General features: G+C 43.4%; 2 protein-coding genes across 6 annotated transcripts in view; both read right to left on the bottom strand.

The window, feature by feature from the left end:
• The window catches only part of LOC147185695 (uronyl 2-sulfotransferase-like), a 34150-nt gene extending 15079 nt beyond the window's left edge, over nucleotides 1–19071 (bottom strand). Inside the window, exons 1-2 of the mRNA XM_086104541.1 lie at nucleotides 18831–19071; nucleotides 238–281 (exon numbers count right to left, since the gene is read on the bottom strand). Coding sequence (XP_085960667.1) covers nucleotides 238–281; nucleotides 18831–19071 — 285 coding nt within the window. The remainder of the gene's footprint in view (nucleotides 1–237; nucleotides 282–18830) is intronic.
• Nucleotides 19072–20488: 1417 nt separating this feature from the next.
• LOC147185694 (SAM and SH3 domain-containing protein 1-like) overlaps nucleotides 20489–23730 on the bottom strand; it is a 112186-nt gene continuing 108944 nt past the window's right edge. For all 5 annotated transcript variants that reach the window (XM_086104139.1, XM_086104140.1, XM_086104143.1 and 2 more), the window contains 2 exons: nucleotides 23308–23439; nucleotides 20489–22879 (listed from right to left, as the gene is read on the bottom strand). In XM_086104139.1, coding sequence (XP_085960265.1) covers nucleotides 22625–22879; nucleotides 23308–23439 — 387 coding nt within the window. In that variant the 3' untranslated portion in view covers nucleotides 20489–22624. The remainder of the gene's footprint in view (nucleotides 22880–23307; nucleotides 23440–23730) is intronic.

Genomic DNA, 23730 nt, shown 5'->3' with positions numbered 1-23730 from the left:
AAAAAAAGACCTGTTATGTAATCCCGCCCCCCCTTTTTTTTTCTCCCAACAATCAACTTCCTGGAAGTGTGCGGTGGCCTACTGACTTTCACTTTCTTGGGTCGTGCAAAATATTGCTGAACATTGCATCACATATTCAGAAATATTCAGTGGGCAAACTGGTCTTTTTTTTTAATTTTTTTTTTTTTGCTTGGCAGTTATGTCGACTGCTTTAATTAAAAAAAAAAAGAGACTCACCCTTGCAACAGGAGGTCCGTGGTCATCCTCGTATGTCGACGACCCTGCAAAGAGAACACAAAAATACCGCGTTGAATTGCGCCAGTGTCAAGTGAAAAAACACAGGCGCTAAAGTATCAACAATTTTTTTTGTCTTTATCCAGAAAGACAAAACATTTTTTTTTGCTATCAAGGGAACATTGATTCTCGTTAGCATGTTGATGCTAACGTTATTATTATTTTATTTTTTTTTAAGCATCCATCCATCCATCCATTTTCCGATTCGCTTTATCCTCACAAGGGTCGTGGGGGGTGCTGGAGCGTATCCCAGCCGTCTTCGGGGTGGGGGTGGGGGGGCACACACCCTGAACTGGTTGCCAGCCAATAGCAGGGCACACAGAGACGAACAACCATCCGCGCTCACACTCACACCTCGGGACAATTTGGAGTGTTCAATCAGCCTGCCATGCATGATTTTGGAACGTGGGAGGAAACCGGAATACCCGGAGAAAACCCACGCAGTCATGAGGAAGACATGCAAAGTGCACACAGGAAGGCCAGAGCTGTGAGGGCGCTACCAGTCGCCCACCGGGCCGCCTTTTTCTTTTTTTTTTTTTTAAATAGCAAGAGTCAAAAATATGTTGTCACTGTCCAATCGAAACATGCCGACAAATCGGTGCTTATTTATGAATACATTTGTAGACAATTTTTAAAAAAAACTAAATAAATAGAACTTTTCATTGGACTGCGACGCTGCGTGTTGTTCCATCTCCAAGCGCTCCTCCCAACGGGAGGAGCACATACAGTTGACTAGTGCAAAGATGCTCAGTGTGGGAACAACTGAGCTCTTTCAAGGATTTTTCATCACCGCGTCTGAATGGAGGCGCTGACTTCAGACAGTTGCCTTTTCTTGTGGCCACAATCAACACTCGTCTCTCTGTTTTCTTTTCTTTTCTTTTTTTTGGGTGGGGGGGAACGTCCAGGTGCTGGTTGCGGCCCAGAGGGACGGCGCTCGGTAGTGAGGGAGACAAGTTGGCAAGCGAGCAAGGGAATCAAGCTGCGAGGAGAGGAAATATTACATAAGAGAACAATCTCACTGTGTTTCTCAAAGGAGATACACATCCACACATTTGCTTTACACACAGCCAATGTTCCCCCATTTGGCACCTCACGCGAGCGTCTTCGCGAAACCAACATGAGTGCCAGTCGTGGTGCGCGCTATGTGGTATAATTTCGCCGAGGTTATCGACCCAGATGGATTTTAAGCCAATCCCGCCCTGACAGTGACCTTTTGATTTATTAGCAGCTCTTTGAGGTTGGCCTCGTGACAGGAACATACTGTTTGTTATGTTAACGTCATGCGAACAACAGTCAGCCTACTCCATACAGGGTGCCGATGAGAGGTGGGATGGGGTTGGGGGCGGGGGGGGGGGGGGCGTCCCTGCGGTTGTTGTAACGACGGATCACTTTCTGGAGTAATTTATGGTTGGGTGGAGCAGCCGGGACATTGCTGACATTATTAGCGGGAGTGCAGTCATTGCTGTTTGTTTTTATTTTATACAGTGGCGTGAATGAAACGAAACATATACCATGAATGTTCATTCAAAAAGTTAGTGAGATATAAAGTTACCTGGATCATGAGAAAAGATTTTGTCCATATCACACCTGTAGTCTACAGTATACATTTATACTCTTGGCACATGATTTAAAACATGCGGTGGGTGAGTACCGATACCTTGAAATTTTGTGTATCATAAGTTCTAGTGGTATCGGTACATAGTATCGGTATCGGCGTCTACTCAGGCAAGAGTGAAAACTTGTACTGGTAACCGCTCTGAAAAAGTGGTATTGAACATCCCTACTTGAAACCGAAAAATAAATTAAGTACTTGATAGAAATGAAATCTTTAACACATCTGTGACCATTTTCTATACGATAAGGTCTATATCCATAAAGCAGAACCGATAGATAAATACAAAACAATTGACATTTAATGTCAAAATGAATCAGTTGCAACTACGCATGGTCTTAAAAAATATATAAATATGACTCGTCACCTGATTCCAACTCAATTTGACCACATGGGGTTCAACAAAGGTCTCAGAACTTCCGAGTGCTGCGAACACAATTTTTTTTTTCCTGTGTGGTTATCATCCATAATGACGTTGAGGTCAAAGGTCAAGAGGGGAAATGTCTGCAGGCGCAGCACGATGCTGATTCAAATTCCGGCCCGTTTCCTGGTTATCACCCAGCAACTAATGAAGACAGATTGAGCCTCTTAGTATCTTTTTTAAGTGGGGAGGGAAACAAGTCAAACATAAACATATTTGTGTGCGTGTGAGTCAGGAAGTGACTGATGGCCGAGCTAAGTGGAATGTGGCAGCGCGCAGGCACGTAGCTAAAAGCCTAATTGGATTATTGGGTCACAAGATCTGTGGCTTTGCTTCTGGCCCGCAACTGCTCGGCCCAATTAGCATCTCTATCAATACAGCCACATAAACCACCGCAGCTCATTAAAAAAAATTAATTAAAAACAAAACAAAACAGTAGAGCACATAATTTTTAAACCAGCCGTTAAATTTGATTATGATCGCTGTGTGGGAGTTTTCAAGGCTCCTGATCTAATCTAACTAATTTATTAGGTTCCGATACTTTGACACCGATACCACTTTCGAGCGAGTTTCAAAACCATGCAGTCAAAGGTAATGTTAGTTATGGCATGGCGCTCATCTATAAGTAACTAGATCACAGCCAATTGCGCATGGAGCCAATCCGACCTCTTCCTCTGGTCGCTGGAATGTTACGCCAGGCTACGCCGCGGGACCGTAAACGTCTATGACAGCGACGCAGGAATGGTTGATGATGAGCGTGATGAAGCCAAGCGGACTCGCAAGGTCACTGGGCTGCTGCCCTGGAATGTTCCGGTTGTGTCCAAGCCGATTACAGGTTCTCCGGCGAGTGTCAACGTCAGGCGCTTCTCAACTTTCACCACATGCTGCTGTCTGGAGATTGTGTGCGCTCCCTTTTTAAGACAGACAGACGTGCGGAAGGTCTTTTTTTGCGGGAGGATTTTGGAGAACTCTTTTTATAGAGGAAATGATAGTTTCCACGAATATTCTTGCTACAATCATATAAGGTGTCTCCTAGTGCATGCTAGCCACCATCGAGTACTTCACATTGTTAATGCGGGCCTACCAAACTTGATTCAATCCCCATTTTGCTCTCTTTTTTGCTCAAAATGGGGTGTCAATCATTCAAACTGACCAGAGTCAGGAAGCAAGAAGCTAGCAAACAATGGATAATATTATGCAATAAAAAGCTGTAGCTATAGGGGCGATCGAATAGCTTTGTATACCTTTACTCTTGTAAACTTTAGAAACACGGCCATATGCTTTTCGTAAACGTTTAGGCCACAATTGACACCATATGCAAACACACGAGATATACACAGGCATGTATGTTTGTGTGTTGCCACCCCACCCATTGATTAGGTGTGTCGGAGGAGCAACCGCAAAACTCCATCCATCTCCCTAATTACAGAACAGTCACGGGCCATGCCGACTCTTCCCCACTCTGCATCACCACGCTGTCATGTCAAGGGAAATAAAAATTAGATACAATTAAAACACGCCGCGTCGTCACTTCTGTTTTTGCAGGTGCCGAAGACCACAATGTCGAACTGAGACGACGCTTTCTATTTATTTCGGGGACTTGGTTTGCGACCACTGAAACGGACCACCGAGCATAGCCGTAAAATCCAACATATGGGAATCCCAAAATAAAACTCCCGTTTATGGAACGCAGTCCTCCCCCCAAGGTCGGTTGAGTTGAATGAGTTTACATCCATTGTATAGCATTTGTGTCCTAAGATTCCCCTAGCACGTCAAAGCAAAATTCAAAAGCAACTAAAAAAATCAGAAGGACAGCTCACGTTAACTCTTTCACGGTTACTACAGTGGACATCTTATGTTATCATGTTACAGGGTGCACGAAAGGATTAAAAAAAAAACTCATATACTGTACTGCAAGTCTGAAAAGTAGTAACAGCCCCAATTGCACGCTAACGTTTGGCTACATTTGTGTTTCAAGCCATCATGGGAGTCACTTTCGCTCAGTCGTTTTGATTTCTCCAAATTCAAAGCAGTCGCCAAGTCATGCAAAGAGGATAAAACTAAGTGGTCACACAATAGTAGTCACTGGTGGTCGAACCCGTTGCTACACTGACTGTGCATGCATGAGGACGAGAAACCACCGCGGTCTTGTTCTGACAAATAGCGTCGTCATAAAAATGACTGGGGATCAATTGGTTAAAAAGCAAAAAAATACACCAAGTCATTGAGACCGTCCGTCAACCAAAATGCGCTTCACATGCTGGGAACTTGAAGAATGAACTTCATTAGCGATGTGAGGAGAGGGGGTAGAATTCCTCCTTAGTCGGTCACGGGACACATGTCAGGAAGTTGCCGCGAAAACACAGGGGAGACCGACGGGAGAAATCGTGTTATCATATGGATTTGTGAGCTGACGTCAGCGCGAGATTAATTTACTGGCAGCTTCCTCAGTGGCTTGACATTCCTGGCTGAGCACTAAATAAGACATTTTCTCAATTTATATGGATGCGAAGTGTCACTTGAAGTAGCGTGAAAGATGAGTAACAGTCTTAAATCACATCAAAATGTGCTTAGCATCCCGAGCATCTCATTTGCTTAGCGTGTAGTCTAGACAAGCACAAACAAAAGCCAATGTAAAAAAATACATAGTTTACCCAAGATACATCTCAGGACGAAAAAAAACCTAAATTACGAGACCGCTGCAAAATTATATTATAGCCTCTTTGGTTTTGATATTTATTAAACGATTGAGTAAAAGTCACACTTTTTTGGGGGGAGTTTGATTCGATAAACTACGGACAACATAGCTTCACAAATCCAAACACGTGTTGTCATTCATCTCTGCTATCGACGTCTATAAATAGCACCCGGAGTCAAATCGTGTACGAATGTGGCGGCCAAAGCATTGAAAAGTCGGAAACGTTTTGGCCCCTCACAGTCGAGCAGAGAAGAGTTTGTACGGCATATGAGGAGCAGAAGTTGACAGAGCGAATGGCGAACGGCATGAAAAAAATAAAAAAACACATTCAACGGATCGGCATAGAAATATGATTACAACTACAATTCTACGAAACACCCACACACAATCAGACGTGAAGAAAAAAAAAATTGTGTTGCATTTTTTTGAAGATGGTTTTGCATTTTTTGACGATAGTTAACCCGTTCATGCACAAATAATGATAACCTGATAAGCTGTCCACTGGAGATTCTACACACATTTTCTCCTCCCATATTAAGGACTATTATTATTATTATGATTGACATAGCGTGGCGACCGCTTGTCGACTGCAAGGAACTCGCGCGGCGCTGCTGTTCCGGTTTGGCAAACGGGGCTCGGGAGTAAACAAGACAGCCTGTGAACTGGGATTGTTCCAATCACTGGTGAGCGCCTGGTGTCGCAAAATGCAGTTAAATCGGCTATTTTTGTGCCTGCGGCCACTCCGTCAACGATGACGGAAGACAAAAAGGGGAAGAAAAGGGGGAAAACAATGAGGGGAAAATCTGAGCGGCCAGATGATGAAAAATGGCAGAGGATAAAGGAGCAACGCGACACATTGCTATGATGGAATGCAATGACGGCAGTGGAAGGAGGAGGAGGCGGGGGTGCGGGGGCGCTAAGGTTGTAGCAGCTCTCCAGAAAGACTTTTCAAAGAGAAACATGCACACATGTGAGTTCCTTTTGATATGTCGTCTAATCCGTTGAGCCTTTGTATGGTAGGATAAATCAAAGTAGCAGTAGAAGAGCCGAATAAAGTCATCCGGACAATGTAATCCAATGTCAGTGCGCTAGGATACAATTGAGGTAGTAGACGTAGATTTTCCGTAATTTCTGGTTTAAAAAAAAAAGTGGGAATGGTAAGGAAGAAAAAAAAAAGCATGTCTCGTGTGCACGTGTGTGTCAGCGTGAAAGCCCGCAGCACCGGCTAATTACACGGCGCGCGGTAGCGCAAAGCGCCGGCTTCATCTGGTAGCATAAATTGCCATTTGATGGAAAGTGCTGTCAGGCTTCACGTTCGGCCGATGCCAGGTTTAGCCAACCGCCTTTGGGGCGGGGAAGAAAGCCACTCCCTTGTTTTGGCTTTGCTTCTTTCGGAACAAGCTCAGGACAGAAAAAGGTGAGCATGTGCGATTTTTGCCCACAAGGCCGTAAAAAATATATCATGGACAAAACACAGTGATTTGCAAGGTATGTGAACAGCGGACCGCATTTCCACAGCGAGTGGCGAGCTCGGGACTCATCGGCACTAAGAGGTGACTCTTAGTAGTCAGGCATTGGGGATAACAAATGAGTTTTTCCACAAATAAATGATACTTCATCTCAATTATATACAGTACAATATCTTCCAAATTCTATCATGACTTTCCAGGCTCGTGCTCAAAATTTACTTCAGGGAACACCTTTATTTTTCCAAGTTCTGTTTTTTTTCTTTTTTCCACAAATAGCTAGTGACAGTTTAAGGGTTAATCCAAATGCAGAACAATTTATAGGCACAGTATAATACGATACATAATTTTTGTCCATCCTCATATTTTATTTGGGGCTAGGCCTTTATTTTTTTACACATTGTTTTGAGAAAAAAAATAATTACATTAATTAATATATATAATAGTAATTAAAATAAACATGAATAAATCATGACAATGAATGTTTTGTCCCATTTTTAACAATAATCCTTGTTTGTGCAAAATCTGATTTTTGTTTTTCGTCCGAGCCGCTATTCCATTCACATCAAAAAATGTTTAAAAAATGTGAATAAATATTACATCATATTTTGAACAATTTTAAAACAATATTCCTTCATGGGATGACTACACAACCTTTTTAAAAAAAAATTTAACGGCTCACTAATTCTTAAAGTAAAAATTGTATTTGAGGTATGGCATCTATTTTTTTAAATCATCTCGAAAATCTGTAGTATTAAAAAAAATCCCAAAATAATTAATAATCAATTTAATCCAAATAATATAGAAAGCAAATTTATTCTTCTAACCCCCCCCAAAACAAAACAGTAAATAACCAGACACTGTTGCCATATTTACCAATGTTTGCTCGGCATACATCATATGTTTCTGCACTAAGTGTATTCCACAGCCCATCTGCGGTCATTGTGTTTTTGTGGTAAAGAAATGCTATTGGCCAGTGAGCAGTACATCGTGAAGTGACGGATGCACCTGGCAATCAAGTGGGGGCATGGCATCGATTCGAGTGGAGTCCCTTATTTGAGGAAAGAGAGCGCGTTCATGTGTAAGGTCACTCCCGCGCCTGCAGCAAAAGCCCACAGGATGTGTGCACGTGTGTGCATTTTCAGCAGAAGCACCTTGTAACCCCCATGACTTCATCGGAAAGCCTCCTGAGAAGAAAAAAAAAAGAAGAAAAGAAAAAAGGTCCACGTTCACATTTTCCCGCCTCTGTTATTTTCCTCATCAAGTGCCAAATCAAGTGCGAGTGCTGTATGGGGAGCACATGTCAGCGACGGACGGGGACTGGGTGAAGAGGAGGGGACACATATTTTTGGGGAGGGAAAACATCCGAATGCTAATGAATCAAGGCCGAAACGGTCCCGATTGAAGATGGAAGGGAGACTTCAGAAGATCGAGCTAAAAAGGCAACATCCCCAAAATAAAAAACAGAACGCAGCACTCACTTCCAAGAACAGCACGAACGTATTTATGGACGAGGCCTTTGAAGGAGGGCTGCGGACAGTCAAAGTGTACGCCGCGCTTTCGAACATCTGTCTGAATTAAAGGCGCGGGAGGCCGTCAACTTTGCAGACGACGCACATAAACTAGGACGCCTATCTTTGTATTTCACGGCCGATTTAATTCAGATTAAATCCGACACTTGGCTCCGAAAAGGCAGTAATCAGGCAGAAGCGTTTATGTCGGCGCTTGACAAGAAATCCATTCGTGTGACATTAACAGAGTGTAATGAATACGCTTCCGTACATACAGTGACAGGACGCAACTCGGAAAGCATAAATGCCCGGGAAAAAAACAACTTGGAAATAAGATGTCTTGAGACATGTTCAATTCGCCGTATGACTCGATCAACTGAAAACACAGGTTTAAGCCTACGCCCTCCAAAAAAATGATTAAAAAAAGTTTCTTTTTCAATAAGAATATGTACAGGGGTGCCTTACGGGTGTATGATGGCAGCATAGTTGCGTCAAAAAAATAATGCAATAATGGGTGAAAATATATATTTTTTAACAGTAAAAAAGATTTCTGAGAACAGGAAAATCCGCATATGCCGGCCTGTAAACATGGGGCGTCGACTGTACTCAAGTATAAATTCTTTATCCTCTGCGAAGAACAACATATTAGTGCTGTACTGATAAGTTCAGAGGAGTTGAGTCATCTCACCGAAGCCAACATCCATCTCTTTGTGTTACACTGCTCCCAGGTGTTCAAGACAGACATCAGATTGAGAAGCAAAATGGCCATTCAAATGATGCAAAAACAATTTGGGTCTTAACTTTAACAAAAAATTATCTTACTACAATATAATTTTTCAAATTTGAATATTATAGCACCTTATATTTCCTTATTAAAATACACATTACAACAACCGTTTTTTTTTTTGGGGGGGGAGTAGTGAAGTTTCATCACTTCACATCATGATATCAAGTGCAACAAAAAAAATGGATAGATTCTCATGCGCACATCACAGATGTCCTACCCTTTCAACCCTGCCCTGATTCAAATGGAGCCAAGAAGAGCTGAAATAAAAAAAATAATAAATAAATAAAAACAATTATCCAACACCCCCCACACAAAGTCACACATGTGTGGAAATTCACACAAGCAGACATTAATTATGAAGCGTAAAATGACAACAGAGTCCTAAAAACAACCCGTCTCACTTCATTTTGCACCCTAAAAAAACAAACAAGCCTTTCTTTTTCAAACCTAACGTTTTCACATCAGCCCCTGGTTTCACTCGCTAATCTTTCAGCAATTCAGACAAGAAACCGTGGCATTTCGCTAAGCCGAATTTGAGGACGCCCTGCCAGACCGCATGTACGAGACAAGAAATACGAGTCCATTGAGGGTCGGTCATGGGGGAAAGCTAAGTGCTGCGTTTCAAGCGCTTGGGGGAACTCAACTGAGCTCTGTTTCGGGTCAAGGCCGTCAGGTGCGAAATGTTGCCCCTCCCCCTTGGCTGCGTTAGGGCAAGATTTAACGCCACACGTCACGCGTGCACACTGACGCACTGTACTTGTCGACCGGCGCTGCTCCGACAGAGGCGGCCTTTGCCGAGCCTCGTCGCGGCGAACAAACACGGCTGTGGATTCATGCTAATGTAGCGCTAGCACATACGCGCACTTGTTTGTTTTTTTTTGTTTGTTTGTTTTTTTTTACAGAAAGAGTCTCGCGCGGCGGGTATGATGCAGACCCGCTACAGGCGGAAACCTGCGATTGAGAGCCACCGTCATATTCTGTTGAACGTTTGATGCACTTTAGCACAGACTCTGCGTAATTGCGATGTCTTTGCCGGTGAGAGATAAGCAAAAAACAAACAAAAAAAGCCATCAGACCCGACAGCCCCCGTTTTGATCCAGCAAACGACGCTCGCAATGGCTTGCGGCTTTCCTGCTTCTGTAAAAGTCAGAAAAGCCGCGGAATATTTGCGGTGGTAATAACCCATGAGGGCCCCATTCAGACTGATCCGACAAACCCTTTATTTACTTCACCCGCTGGGAGCGCTTAGCCCCCCCCCCCCCCCTTCCCCCTCCCCCCAAAAAACAGCATGGGGATAAACTCAATGGAGGGTGATGACTACAAAGGACGAAGACTCCCTGGAAGGCAATAAAGCTAAGTGGAATTTGAAGGCAATTTCTTACATATGTAATTTAGATCAGCATTCAAAAGCCTGTTAAAAACAAACAAACAAAAAAAAGGGTCCAAAACTGTCTTCCAAAGACTTTTTGGGGGGTGGGAGGGGGGGGGGGGAGAACTAAGAGAGAAATCGTAACTCAAAAAAACAGCGTGTTGCTTTATCATCTCGACATTCTTTCCCCAAAAAGGAACGTTTAATTTCTTCCAGGCATGGCAACAAGATAATTTACAAGAAAAAAAAATTGCCTCATTTCCTCAAGTACAGTAGGAGATGTCTCTCGAATACACAAGCAGCGTTCCTTCACACTATCGTGGTTTCATTATTCATGTGCTAAGTCAATAAGTCCAGTGAACTCTACTCATTTTAATTTTCCTTCGTTGGCGTTGAGCGATCTGCTTAAGCATTTGGTGATGAACTGGACAATGTTAAATTCACTTAAAAAGATAATAATAATAAAAATAAAAATCCTCCAGCGCGCCAGTGACGAATGAACAGCTTGAAGCAAGCGCGGCGTACAAGCAAGACAGTTTTTTGTGTTTTGTCAGAGTGATTCGACAGTCTCCGATTTCTCGAGTGAGAACGGGTCATCGGGGAGACTTTTGCAAAAACTACTCGACTAAGTTCAAGTGTGTTTTTTAAAAGCATGTGGCGAGGATTCGACGTGGATCATTTTTCTCTAGCGGTGACTATTCAGCGAGACATTTGAAGAAAACAAAACATTTCTGAGGAACTCGGATTGATCGAGTCAAGCGCCCAAATGTAATTAGTATGGAATTTTCCTTTTTACGGGGTTTCCAAGTTCCGTGTTTTCTGCACAATAAGGCGCACCTTGAATAAATGGCCTCTTTTAAAACAGTTTTCATACTGTATATAGAGCAGTATAAGCCGCAGAGAATAGAAAGCTACAAAACTGTCTGCGGTTGCGCTGTGCATCCACTAGATGGAGCTACGCTAACGGCATTACAAAACAGCTTAATTAGATTGAACCTTTACAACTGCTGCAGCTGCAACAAAGCCGGAAGTGGTCACAAACATGGACGTGAAAACGTATAAATACAAACGCCATCGCAAAACAAACGAAAGACTGAAGTTTTGTAGACAATTGATTCAACTAAAAGGCACACGAACCTCGTGGGCTCGCATACACAAGGGGCTCAATGTAGCGGAAGTACGACACGTGAGCGTCCCATCTAGGAAATGACCGACGTGAATATTTTGCTCTGGCAGCGGAGGACGCGGATTGCATATTCGGCATATTCCGAGGAATCGAGCGGATCGACGGTGGAAGTTGAGTGGAAGGGGTGACAGATGGCTCGTCACCACCGCCAAGGTCCTAAGACCACAGACGAGTGGAGCGAGGGGCTGCCAGGTTGTTCTGAGCCAGATCGATGGAAACGCTCCAGAGCCGTCAACCCCCGAGCCAGACGACTGCCGCTTTACCAAGATGCGAAGCTATGCCTGAAAAAAAAAAAAAAAAAAAAGCCAAACATGTCCTACAATGACTTTTGACTCCTTGTTTAGAAAAGCTTGCTCTTTGGAAGCCACCGGATTTGGAATTGCGTTCAAGACGTCGCCTCCAAACATCTGGAAAAAAAAAAAGCGGAGGAGGGAAGAAAAAACCCCAAAACAAAACAGCACACTTGTGAGTGTCAAACAGGACGCGGCACAGGGGGGGGGGGGGGGGGGGGGACCCATCTCCGTCCTGATGTGTGACAAGTGATGGCCGGATGAGGATTTTAGCACTCGCCCTTACATGGAGGAGGTAACGATGTGTCAGGGACTTCTTTTTTTAAATGCGCTACACAAAGGTTGGTTTCAGAGGAAGAGAGAAGGAAGCATTTTGAGACCGAGGTGCGAGCTTTGCTTTCCGCGGGGAACGGCCACATTCCTTCGGAAGAGGTCAAAAATGCTCCTCGCTGGCTTTTCTCATAACAAGCCGTGTCCCTGCACTTTCACACCAATGACTGCACTCCAGTAAAATGCGCCACCAAAAGGACAATATGAGTCACGGTTAGCCCCATTAGGCTCTTTTTAATTTTTTTTTTTTTTTTTAATGAAGAAAGTGTTGAGTATGACCTTTGTCAAAGGAAAAAAAAAAGAGAAATTCAAAGCTGAAGTCGAGAGGGACCCAACTGAGGATGTCGACTAACTGCATGGCGGTGCTGCATTGAACATCGAAGTTGAAAAAGAAAAAAAAAAAAAACACAACTGCATGGTTGCCGACCACAATGCATCCCAAGGGGTGCTTCTGCGATTGCTTATCATACTGACCGCAAAACTAATTACACTCGAGTCTTTATTTTCCCTCCGACGGAACATAAATGTTGGTTGTACACAACCGCAATGTATCCCACAGGACTGAATCACTATTTGTACGACACAGTCATCGAAGAAGCAGGGCTCTTTTTTTTTTTTCCTTCCAGACTCCATGTGTTAAAATGTAACTGGCATGATTCTGTTGTTTGTGTGTCTCCAGCGGGTGGCAGAGGAGGGCTTTCCCTTCAGTATGCACACCTACTGCACATCTCAATAAGGCATGGATTTAAGGCCGGTCAAGCCTTCGTTGGATTATTCTTCATCCTGCTCATTTCTGAGTGGTGCCACGTCGTTTCTCGCCTGGTTTTTGCATTTTGATTGTTACGTATTTTTATTGTATAAATATAGTCTCGGTTTTGGATCTGTCGCGGTTTGGCTGATTTCTTGTCTTTTTAGGGCAAGCTATTTATGTGATATTTTCCTAGCCAGCGTTTTTGGTTTGACTCGCCATTTTCTTGTACTTTGTTCAGTCTTGCGTACCTTTGTGTAATAAACTATGTATATATATATTTTTTTTCAAATCCGTTTGAGTCCACGTTTCTAGAGTCCAATTCTGTTCCGGAACTGCTACACTCAAAGTAATTCATCAATATGAATTTGATAGGGGAATTACTGACAAAGCAAGAGTGTTTTGCAGTTTTAGTAAATATGGAGATGACCATGCTAGCTTGTGGTGCTAACGGATGAAAATGGCGTCTCAGCCTCTTTGTGAAAAAAGGACTTTGACTTTTGGCTCTTCTGTGACTGGTGTTGCACATTTAATTCTATTTGACTGTGACGTTGGACAAAAGGAGGACTGAGTGTGAATGTAGATGACTGTACCGTGCTAGCTCGTTGTGCTACCTGCCAAAGTTGGACTTTCATTTTGCCTGGAGCTGCTTTTGTGTCTACAACAACAATAAAAACAAGCCATTTCGATAATCTGACTGGTGCTGAGGCATTTGAGTCAATTTGATTGAAGTAACGCTGAACAAGACGTCGTCTGCTATTTTAGCTTATCATACTTAGCCGCCTATTTCTGAGTAAAGGAGCGATTTGGATATCCTGGTACGGTTGTCTTGCATTGGAGTCCGTTTCGATTGTGATGTTTGACCAGAACAAGCAGTAACTAAAGACGACGACCGCTGTTTAACTTATCGTGCTAGCCGCCGACCAGTGTCATTGAAGGGATTGTCGCGGAACTTCAAAAGTAGCAAAGAGAGACCAATAAATGCCGATCAAAATAGTTGGTAATTGTTTTACACGCTGTGGGATACATAGCGTAAAGCTCCCGAGTTCCCAGCAGACCCAAATCCAGCAAGAATCCCATCGTTTCATTTCGAACTTTGGCCCGATCCGTCCCTTGTAAACCTTAGACGGGTTCCTCCAGTTCAACTCATCTGAACTCGCAAGGGCATGTATGCTATATAAAAACATAAAAGCCAGCGCCTTGTGGTTTTACCAACACGGGTGGGGCACGGTGGTTCCATCTGTATATTTAAGGCCGCTATTTTCAAAACCACTACTTATTTCTTTGCGGTAAACTCAGCCGAAATAGAGAGAGAACGACAACGAGGTATGCCCGCCGTGAGGAGTGACCACCATGTAACACGGTCCGAAACGACCACCACCCTGCACGGTGAGAACCCAATTCAAGGAGTAATGACTGACTTTCAAGACGTTTGATCCTCTCAAAATAAACGGAAAGAACGGAAAACAAGCGGAAGCGGCAACATGTCGCCAATACTGCGAGGCAATAAACGGGAGGAATGTTGTAAAGGCAAACACTGAAAAGTGACGCTAACGCGCGAGAAGGAGCTGCAATTTTCGTGTTCCTAATTGGAAGCGTGAACGGAGCTGGATGGACATGAAAGGTCGGAGGAGACCACGGAGGCGTACACTCAATTTACATATTGTAAGCAAACAGGCAATTTTCTCACAGGAACACTAGTTATCCCGGCTCTGATCTCCGAAATTATAAGGCTCTCTTTTCAAGCTGACATCCAGTCATGGTACCACCCCAAGGTGGCCCGACAAGCCACCCACAAGTTTCACATCCTAGGCCGCTATTATCGGAAACCCTTGAATGCAATGCTACTTTCTAGGAAAAAATAAATAAAATGTTTGGACAGATGCAGGTCGAACAACAGGACGAGACTTTTTATTATTTTATTTCGGGGAGGGGTGAATGATAATGTTTATTAGGTGGTCTACTTATTAACTGGCTAGCAACTTCCTGGTTCGCAGAAGATGACGTGAAGACTGCAGGGTAGCTTTATTTTTGATTCTGGAAAGTGGAATTGTTGTTTGTTAGTATGCTACTTCCTGGTTGATGGACGGTGACATAAACTAACAGGGGTGGTACCATGAGGGGGAATGTTTGGGTTTCTTGGTCTGTCGATTTGATAGTTAGCATGTTAAATTCAGGCTCATGGAAGGTGATGTAAGATGACAGGACTGTACCATTTTCTGGAACGGTGGGGTGCGAATGGTGATGATAGTGACCAGGTTACCAGGCTACTTCCTGGTTCGTGGGGGAATGAACAGGACCATACCATCTTGGGGGGGGGGGGGGTATGATTCTGCAATGTTGCCGTTTTTCGTTCGTCTTGGTTCACAAAGAATAATATAAACCAAGGTTGTGCTATTTTTTTGTTCCATTTGGGGGTAACGGCAGTAAACTTAAGCTAATTGTCTGGGTGTTGGACTTCCAGCAATTGAGTGCATTTGCTATCGTTCAATCGATCAAATAATTATGAAGAAAACATTTTGCCATCAATCCTCCCCATCTCCGCAATGCCCAGCCACAGTCCATTAACTACTAATGCATCTGGGCTTTGTTTTTAATTCCAACCATCAATACGCATTCACTCTATTTTTCCGTGAAAGGGAAAACAAACACAAGGGAGAGCTAATTGCATCATTGTTACTAATGGAGGATAGTGGCTTCTCCGGCATTTCGATGCTGGACGCTGGTGCTAATCGCAAAATGGAAATGTTGTTTTTGAACTTTGTTTCAAACTGCCTGAGTTCCTTCAACTTTTAAAGGCGTGCCGGGTATTGATCAAGTTAAATTTCCCTGGTTAGGGGGGGACTTGACATTACTGCCGCAACTGTAGACCTGTAGCAGACTTCAGTTGTTGAGTGGGGAAATCAAGCTACTTTGTCACCTCAACGTCGACCATGTTTAATCAATTACAGCGGTGCATTGAGATGCATGTATTAAAATTTTTATTTATTTTTTTACATGGACACCTGGCCAGTATAAAGATCTCAGCTCCTCACAGAGGATAAAGAATACATGATTACTGTACTATTGAATGTATCAATGTGCTACTCCACATTTTGTGTTTAAGTATCAGCTGCTTCAAGTTTTACATACTGGATGCATTTCCTTTTGTTAGCATTAAGCTTGCGGACGAAAGGCTAAACTACTGCATGTATGTTGTGTTTTTCTTCTTTTTTCTTATCTGGACAGTAAACTTCAACTGGGACAGGCATTAAAAATCTTTTTTGAAGAATTCTTTGCTAGCTACAAAAATGCTGCTTTTTGTGAAGTAACTCGGACTGAGCTCTCGCTGTAGTCAATTATTAAAACCAAATATGAGGTCTGAACCATCTGTCCATTCATATTAAAACATTTTAAAAAAAATAATCGTCCCTTTATTGACCCTTAAAATCCACTAACAAGCTGACTGGAAAAAGCAGGTACAAACAAGAGGGAGGTATAGAGCAGAGCGTAAGGGGAGGGCGACGCTTGTTTTATCCACCACGACCGCTGAAGGATTTTTATGAGCCGTCTGATTGTTTTGGCATTCGGACCGGACATGACGCCAACTAGGAACCTGTCGCTTCCATGTGAGGAAAATGGAGTCTGGCGTTCTGACCGTGGCATGGCAGACTTCTATCCTTTACGACACCTCGGCTCAAGTCTGCTAAACTAAAAAGTGTCACTGGACTTATTCAGTTGGACCATTTCTTTTTTAAGGATATCTTTCGGCAGGAAGTGTGTGTTGTGTGTGGAAAAAAAAAATTTCGCTCTAAAAATCACATGTGCGTGAACGCGTCTACTTAGGCCAGGCAAAGCTCTTTTTTGCACGTTCATGCACCCTGTAACCTGATAACACGATAAGCTGTCCACCGTAGTAACCACTGTCCCCGAAAGGGTTAATGACTATGTCGATAGACGGATTGTCTATAAGTAGTTCCTTGCCGCCCCTTGTGTGTTGGAGTCGCAGTTGTTTGAAGGTTTACAATGACCGTAACTTCAGTGCTAATTACTGTTAGCCCATCTATGATGTTTCACATTACGTGTTAGCATTCAGCTAATGTATGAAATGCATCCCTGGCGATCAACCGGGGGTTCGTTCTACTTTCTGATCACAACAGGCCGCATATGTATGCCACAATTTTTTTTTGGAATTTATTTGACACCGTTCAATCTCCAGCGCACTAAAGAGCAGTCACACGATGTCGAAGATTAGCTCGCGGACAAGCCTGCAATGGGTTACTACACTGAATAGATGGAGACATTTTTTTTTTTAAGGTATCGTCCAGCCGCACCTTGGGCTCGCGGACAAAAGTTTATCGTCAATCTTTACACATAACGATAGAACAAAACCTTTGAGTGACAGGCTGAAAAAAACTACTTCCAGATAGGCAATGACGGACTAAATGCGACGCACTAGTTCTTGCGCCCCGTCTAAGCGTTCGGCAATGCAGCTTTGAGTCGTTATTTTGCTAAACCAACACTCGCGTCCACTTTTACGACTTTTGGGGAAGGCGACTGGAAAGTGTAACGTTCAAAAAAGGCTCCTTGAAAATGTATCGTGTTCGAAAACACTGAATGTTTTACATTTGCTGACCGGTTAGCGATCCCCGGGGTAACTCGCGGAGATGTTTTGGAAGGACGGAATTGCGCAGTTGATCCTGTTTTATTGGTTTCATCCGGAACCGTTTTGAGCAGGGAATAGTAGTCAGATCGATTTCATATTCCCACGGATTGAAAGGACTCATCCCGACGACTGCCGTGTCTCCGCCATACCTGAGAACCAAAATGACCCCTTTACCGCCATACTCTCCCTTTTTAACAAAAGACAGACGCTTGTACCACCAACGCCGAGGTCAACAAGTCAAACACTCCATCCGTCTTCTCGCCGAAGGTCTGCTACCTTTCTCCCACTGCACGTTGAGTGACATCCTCCCAACGCCGACCTTCCCTCGTTGGACGGAACAAAAAAGCCTCTGTTCCACCTTCCTTGCCCTCCCCGAAGAAACCAAAGCTGCTATTCTCTGACGCTTACACACACACCCCCACATTCACATTCGCCGACCCTCGCCTTCATCTCGGGACGCTCTCGGCCAAAAGTAACACGAGCCGGCAGAAGGTAAATAAATCACCTTATCACTGGATGCGCTTGAAAAACAATGCTGGGGGCCTGTCCGTCATCCGTAGTGTATGTTTAGTGCTCATATAAGATTTTAATATATTGGATAGTCTAATTGATTGAAGTTGCAGGTACAGAGCAGAGTACAATAGTGGAAAAGTGACACCGGCGGATATAAAAGTGATAGATGTGTCGGCGCACACCTGTTCAAAAGTTAATGTTTCACACGGCATAAAGCAGGGGTGTCCAAACTTGATCCTCGAGGGCCACCGTCCTGCCCCGTTTTCCAGCTCGCTCAGGAGCAACACACCTGATTGAAATAATCGGGATTATTCAAATGCTGCTTTAGAGATGGCTAATGAATCAGGTGTGTTGCAGCCGGAAAACAGGCAGGACAGTGGGCCCTCCAGGAAAGGAGCTGGACTGTGAAAGTTGTACACACCAAAAAAAGTATAAAAGTGAACGTTGTAGACATCCAATCATGAGATTTGCACATACCGGACTATGCGAATACGGACGTTGTATGACTATAATGGCATAAAAGTGGTGGACGTAAACACAATACGGCGTTAAAGTGATTGTTGTGGTTTTGGACGAGCGCGATCGTTACATTTGTACACACATGACAATAAGTCAGTGTAAAATGGATATGTAATGAAACGTAAAGTGAAAGTTGCAGTCAAAATCATCAACACGCGATAAGTGCACGTGCACCATAGTTTTGTTTTTTTTCTTTGCGCACGCGGCACCGTGCTAAAAGGAAAGTTGCTTATGACAGTCCGTGACAGTGTGTCAAATTTGAAGCCACGGAATAGCGTCAAAGTTGTCGACGTGAACCGGAGATACGAGTGAGGTTTACGCACACAGCAGACATTTGAGCTGTCAGCCATAACGCACGGAGGCAGGCAGAAGAGACCCCTAAAAAAAAAAAAAATAAATAAAATAAAAAAAACAAGATAGGTGGGGGGGTTCCCCCCTTACCGAGATATTGTCGAATGTCCAGCAGTACTCTGGGGGGTCCTCCGTTGAGCTGGTAGAAGAGGGACGACAGGCAGAAGACGAAGAGCGCCGCCATGCAGAATCCATACGCTCGGAGGGGCAGGCGCCAAGGAATGGAGGCGAGCGAGGAAGACTTGTGGTGGTTGCGGTGGTCCCTGAAGTGGGCGAATTGGGGGCTCTGGCTGTTGCTGTGAGGCGGACTGCCGCTGTAATTCTTCATCATCTGCTCCTCACGAGGCGCCGTGCAAAGTCACCCATTGGAGAACCATCGGAAAGTCCTACTTTGAAGGAGGAGAGGAGGAGGGGGGAAAAAAAATTCCCCCCCGACCGTCACCGGCTCCTCTGCTGCGCTCCAGGCCGCTCGAGGTGGCTCCTCGCTCGGCTTGCCTTCGCTGTGCACGATCCGGCTCGCCTGTCGCGGCTCTTTGCGGGCTGCTTCAGTCCATCCTTCTTCTTCGAGGCCAGCTCTCAGTCTTGTTTTCCCTTTTTTTGGAAGGGTGTCAGATTACTGGACGTGGAAAGAGAGGAGGGAGGACCGTACAGTCAAAAAGTTCCAACTTCCATTATTTGCACTTCTGGCTGGTAAACAACGCCATCTAGTGGTTCACCCAACATTAAATACAGTCGGACCTCAACAGAAGCGCGGATTCACATACTGTATTCGCTTTTTTTTTTTTTTTTTGCTTTTTCTTTTTTTTGGGGGGGGGGGGGGGGGGGGGGTAGGGAGCTTATCGGCCTTTTGGAGAAATCAGGGGGTTTAAAAATTCATTACCGATAGTCAGCAAATAGTAAAAAGCAGCATATATTTGACACCTATAATAATTGCATTTATAATGTTCCCCCAACATTTAACTGGGAATATAATGCCATTAGGCATTTCCAGTGAAAATGTAGGGTTTCTCCACCACGGCAGAAAAAAAAAATATATATATATATATATATATATAAATTTGCAAATAGGTGACTATGAATGGCGAAACGTAAGTATGTGGAGCCCGCTTATCGTTTTGGGCAAGCAAAACACACTTCTAATTTTATTATTCAGAATTTTCAATCACATTTATCGTTGGAGATGCTTAAGGGGCGTGGCCTGGAGCGTCTGTGTATGTGTGTGTGAGTTGTGGCCTACAGGAGCTCCTTGCAAATGTTCTTATTTTGTATGTGTCCATCCCATTCAATAAATGTCTGGACATGTATCGCAACTGGGGCTCTTCTTTGCCCTCATATGAGGGTATCACAATTTTCCAAAACATGACACGGGGATAAAAACAGTCTCGTGATAAGAATGGAAAAAAGAAAGACGCTTACCTGAAAGACTTCTGCTCCATTTTGCTTACCCGGTCATCCAAGTCGTTCATAGGTTGCAGATCTTCAAATGTGTTTTTAATTGTGACTCTTACACATATTTAAGCATTGACGTATTTAAAAAATATTTCAATTAAAAAAATTATATGAAAAAAAACATCTGCACAAGAAATATTCTATCGTGAAACAAAAAAAAATGTCTTGCCATTGGTTATATTTTCTATTGATCTATGTTCATCTGCAAAACAAAATAAAAACATTTTTACATTTCAAACCATATCAGAAGAGCAAGTTACGGCAAAAAAAAAATCATCATAGTTGTGAAAGCCAAATAGTTATGGGTATGATTTTTTTTATTGTTTCAATACACAAGCAAATCTGTCTGCACAATCATGAAGTAGATGAAAAGCAGATAAAACAATCATTTGTACACATATGTTACAATACAAACTGTGTGCGGCTCCTCGCTTGCTAAAGCAATATGCGTGACGCAGGAAGGTATTGCTTTTCGTATAGTACAGCTAATTACAGTTCATATTATATGGAAAGGAAAAAGAGACCGGGGGGGGGGAATAACTTATTTAAATATCAATTACATATATAGAATGTGCATTGCATTTCATATATGTAATCAAGACGGCGCAAAGTGGGAGCGATAAGGGAGGGGGAAAAATGTTTATTCCTCTTTTAATTACACTTGCTGTTCATTAAGGAGCCACCAAAACCCTTTGCAAAAATGTCGCAGCTAGATTAAGTCACCCTCTAAAGTGCATTTACAGTGTCAGTCTTTATTTTTTTAACTAATCATTTGTCTCACCTTGAACACAGCACCACATTTGAAACATCCTCTTCATGAAGAGATTAAAAAAAACAAAAAAACGCGATTCACTCAGTTTATCCCTGATTTTTTTTGTAGCTTTTCATCTGATGTTTTGTTTTTGTAACTATGTGTATAACTATATGTTTAAATTATACTGGCAAACATGTTTGAAATACAGTGGAACCTCCAAAGTTCAAGACAATTTCTTCAAATAATCAATTGATCTTATTTTCTTTTTCATTATTTATATTATAAAACGAAACACGATGCTTACCCGACCCAACCTTTTTTTTGTCAGTGAGGCAGGATCTTCTGCTTACATGTGAAAAAGCAAAATGGGGGCGGGGGGGAGCAGAGTTTGTTAAATTGGTTGCCTGATTTAAAAAAAAATTGCAAAGCAGTTGTGCACAAATTGATTTTAAACCATCAAACAAACTATTGTCTTAATAGAGAGTGAGAAAGAGAGAAACTATTTATTTTGAAAATTACTAATTATATTTACAAACTAAGTATTGATAAAAGTACAAATTACACAATGCAATGTGTGATTTAATTACAAATATAAAAAAATGCGTAGTATATATATTTTTTGAAAAGTATGTGAAAATGCTTGGCCAAAATATTCCAATTGTAACGTGAACCTAGAATGTTGCTCGTCAGGGTGAGTCGACTTTAGAGGTTCCACTGTGTACAAAATAGCGCTTCGTTCCAAACATCAGCTGTCTCTTTGGATGTTGTTACTAAGATATAAAAAAAAAAAAGTGTGTTTACTCAGTAAAAATCAAACATATTAGCGTTGCGAAATTGAAATAAACGGGTTGTATTCGCCACAAGGTCGGGGGTTTGGGGGGGGAATAAGGCCATGCCCTGCATTTACCGTATCATCAAAACTATCCATTCATTAGGCTAAGGATATGGTAAAAAAAAAAAAAAAAAAAAACGTGCTTGGATATGTCGGGAATGCTGATTGGTCATGTGACCCGACGGCGACTTTCAAAACGCAGGAACAAAAATGAAGCTATAATACAGAAACACAGTTTCATCAAAGTTAGCCACGTGCCACTTGTTGGTGTGCATGGAGTGCGTCGTGACGCACGAGTTCTTGGCCACGCGAGAACGAGAGTCACTTTCGGTGGAGTGAAATAAAACGACCCGCAAAAAAGCGTTTCCTGAAAATCGGCCCTTCGGATGAAATTTCAGGATGAGCCTGAAATGCATGAGAGTTGAAGAATTAGAATTTTGGAAGAGGCAACAGTTCAGTGTATATGAAATCCGACCATCAAGTTGAATGTTTGGTGAGTGATGTACCCCCCCCCCCCAAAAAAAAAAAAAAAATAAACTTTTCACAAGCCAAACACTTGTGAAGCGTCCACAAAATGGTGGTGTGCTATCTTACGCAAAGGCAGTCTTTCGTTGAACAAATGGGGGAGTTGTGGGGGGCAGTGTCTACACCTCACAGCAACTTTTGAGTGGCTTTTGTGTGGGTGTTTTTTTTTTTTTCTTTTAAAGGCATCCTTCCAACAGCAAAAAATCGATTTCAAATTCCCGGCGACATGAGAAAAACCTGCTGGAAAAGCGTCCTGGTAAACAGGAAGTACTCCAGTGCCGACCGTCAATATTTTGAAGTGGACCTGACGGCGGCGAGGCGGATTCACGCATCCCGCCGCTCGGCGGCCAGCCGGGCCTCGCCGACCAAGCGGCGGGCGTGCGCATGGTTGCGCACGCCCGCCTCCCAGGCGGCGTTCTCCGTCAGCGAGGCCACGCAGCTCAGCGAGTCCACGCCGGCCGAGGCCAGGGCGGAGGCGTACATGGGCAGGCCGATGGACACCAGCCAGTCCGAGACGGTACTGACGGAGCCCGACGGCGCCGGTCTCCGGCACATCTCGGTCAGACCGCCCGAGGGGATCTGCAGACACAAAAATCAAGTTCAAAGAGCCTTTAAAGTGTCTTTAGAGATTTGCGAGTGTTTTTCACTCTTTCAGTTTTCCAGATTTTTGTGTGACTCACGGTTAGCTAGCATGCTATGCCTGCAACATGAAAATGCATAGTCTGCTGAGAGTACCGTACAGTCAAATAAGCCAAATAAGAGTGATGAGGGGAAATTACGTCATATTTAAAAAAAACAGTGACAGTCAATGCGGATGCGGCCTTCAGGGTGGTATGGTCGCTTTAGAACGCCTCGTTGTTGGCTGTGAGTGTGTGTATGTCATGCAGAGAAAGCCGAAGAGCGAGGAAGGAGAAGGATTTTTTTTTTTTTTTTACACCTGACACCCTAACGACAAAAAAAAAAGAAATTTCTTTCTCGCTTGAGAAATTGTAGCTGTGCATCCTTACGGCCATGCGGTGTTGTTTGCGCAGCTCTCGGACTCTCAGCTGGTCCATGGTGGAGGCCACCTCTTTGACGGGCTGCTGCAGGTCTTCCGAGTAGCGCTGCATCAGAGGCTGGGGGACGCCGCAGCGGCCGTGCTGGGGGTAAACAACACATGACAGATAATTACTGAAGAAAACATTGTCTCATGCATCTTCTATTTACATTATCACAATCGGTATGTAAATGAAATGACTTCCTACAGGGACTCTGGTTTTGGTTGGCAAACATGGAGCAGGGGCGTGTTGAGAAAATGTTTTGAAAGGACTGGAAGGGAGGGAGAGCCAAAACACAAATAAATAACACTCTCCCGGACGATTTGAAAGATCCCAGGAAATGGACGAAATGACCTGAAAACGGGACGTTGAACCAAAATGACAAAATCTCCT

Source organism: Hippocampus guttulatus, chromosome 23 (assembly GCF_054856545.1).
Source record: "Hippocampus guttulatus isolate MCC_2025c chromosome 23, RoL_Hgut_1.0, whole genome shotgun sequence".
NCBI classification, from domain to species: Eukaryota; Metazoa; Chordata; class Actinopteri; order Syngnathiformes; family Syngnathidae; genus Hippocampus; species Hippocampus guttulatus.
The sequence above is the reverse complement of the archived record's forward strand: the minus strand, read 5'-3'. Positions and strand labels throughout refer to the sequence as shown.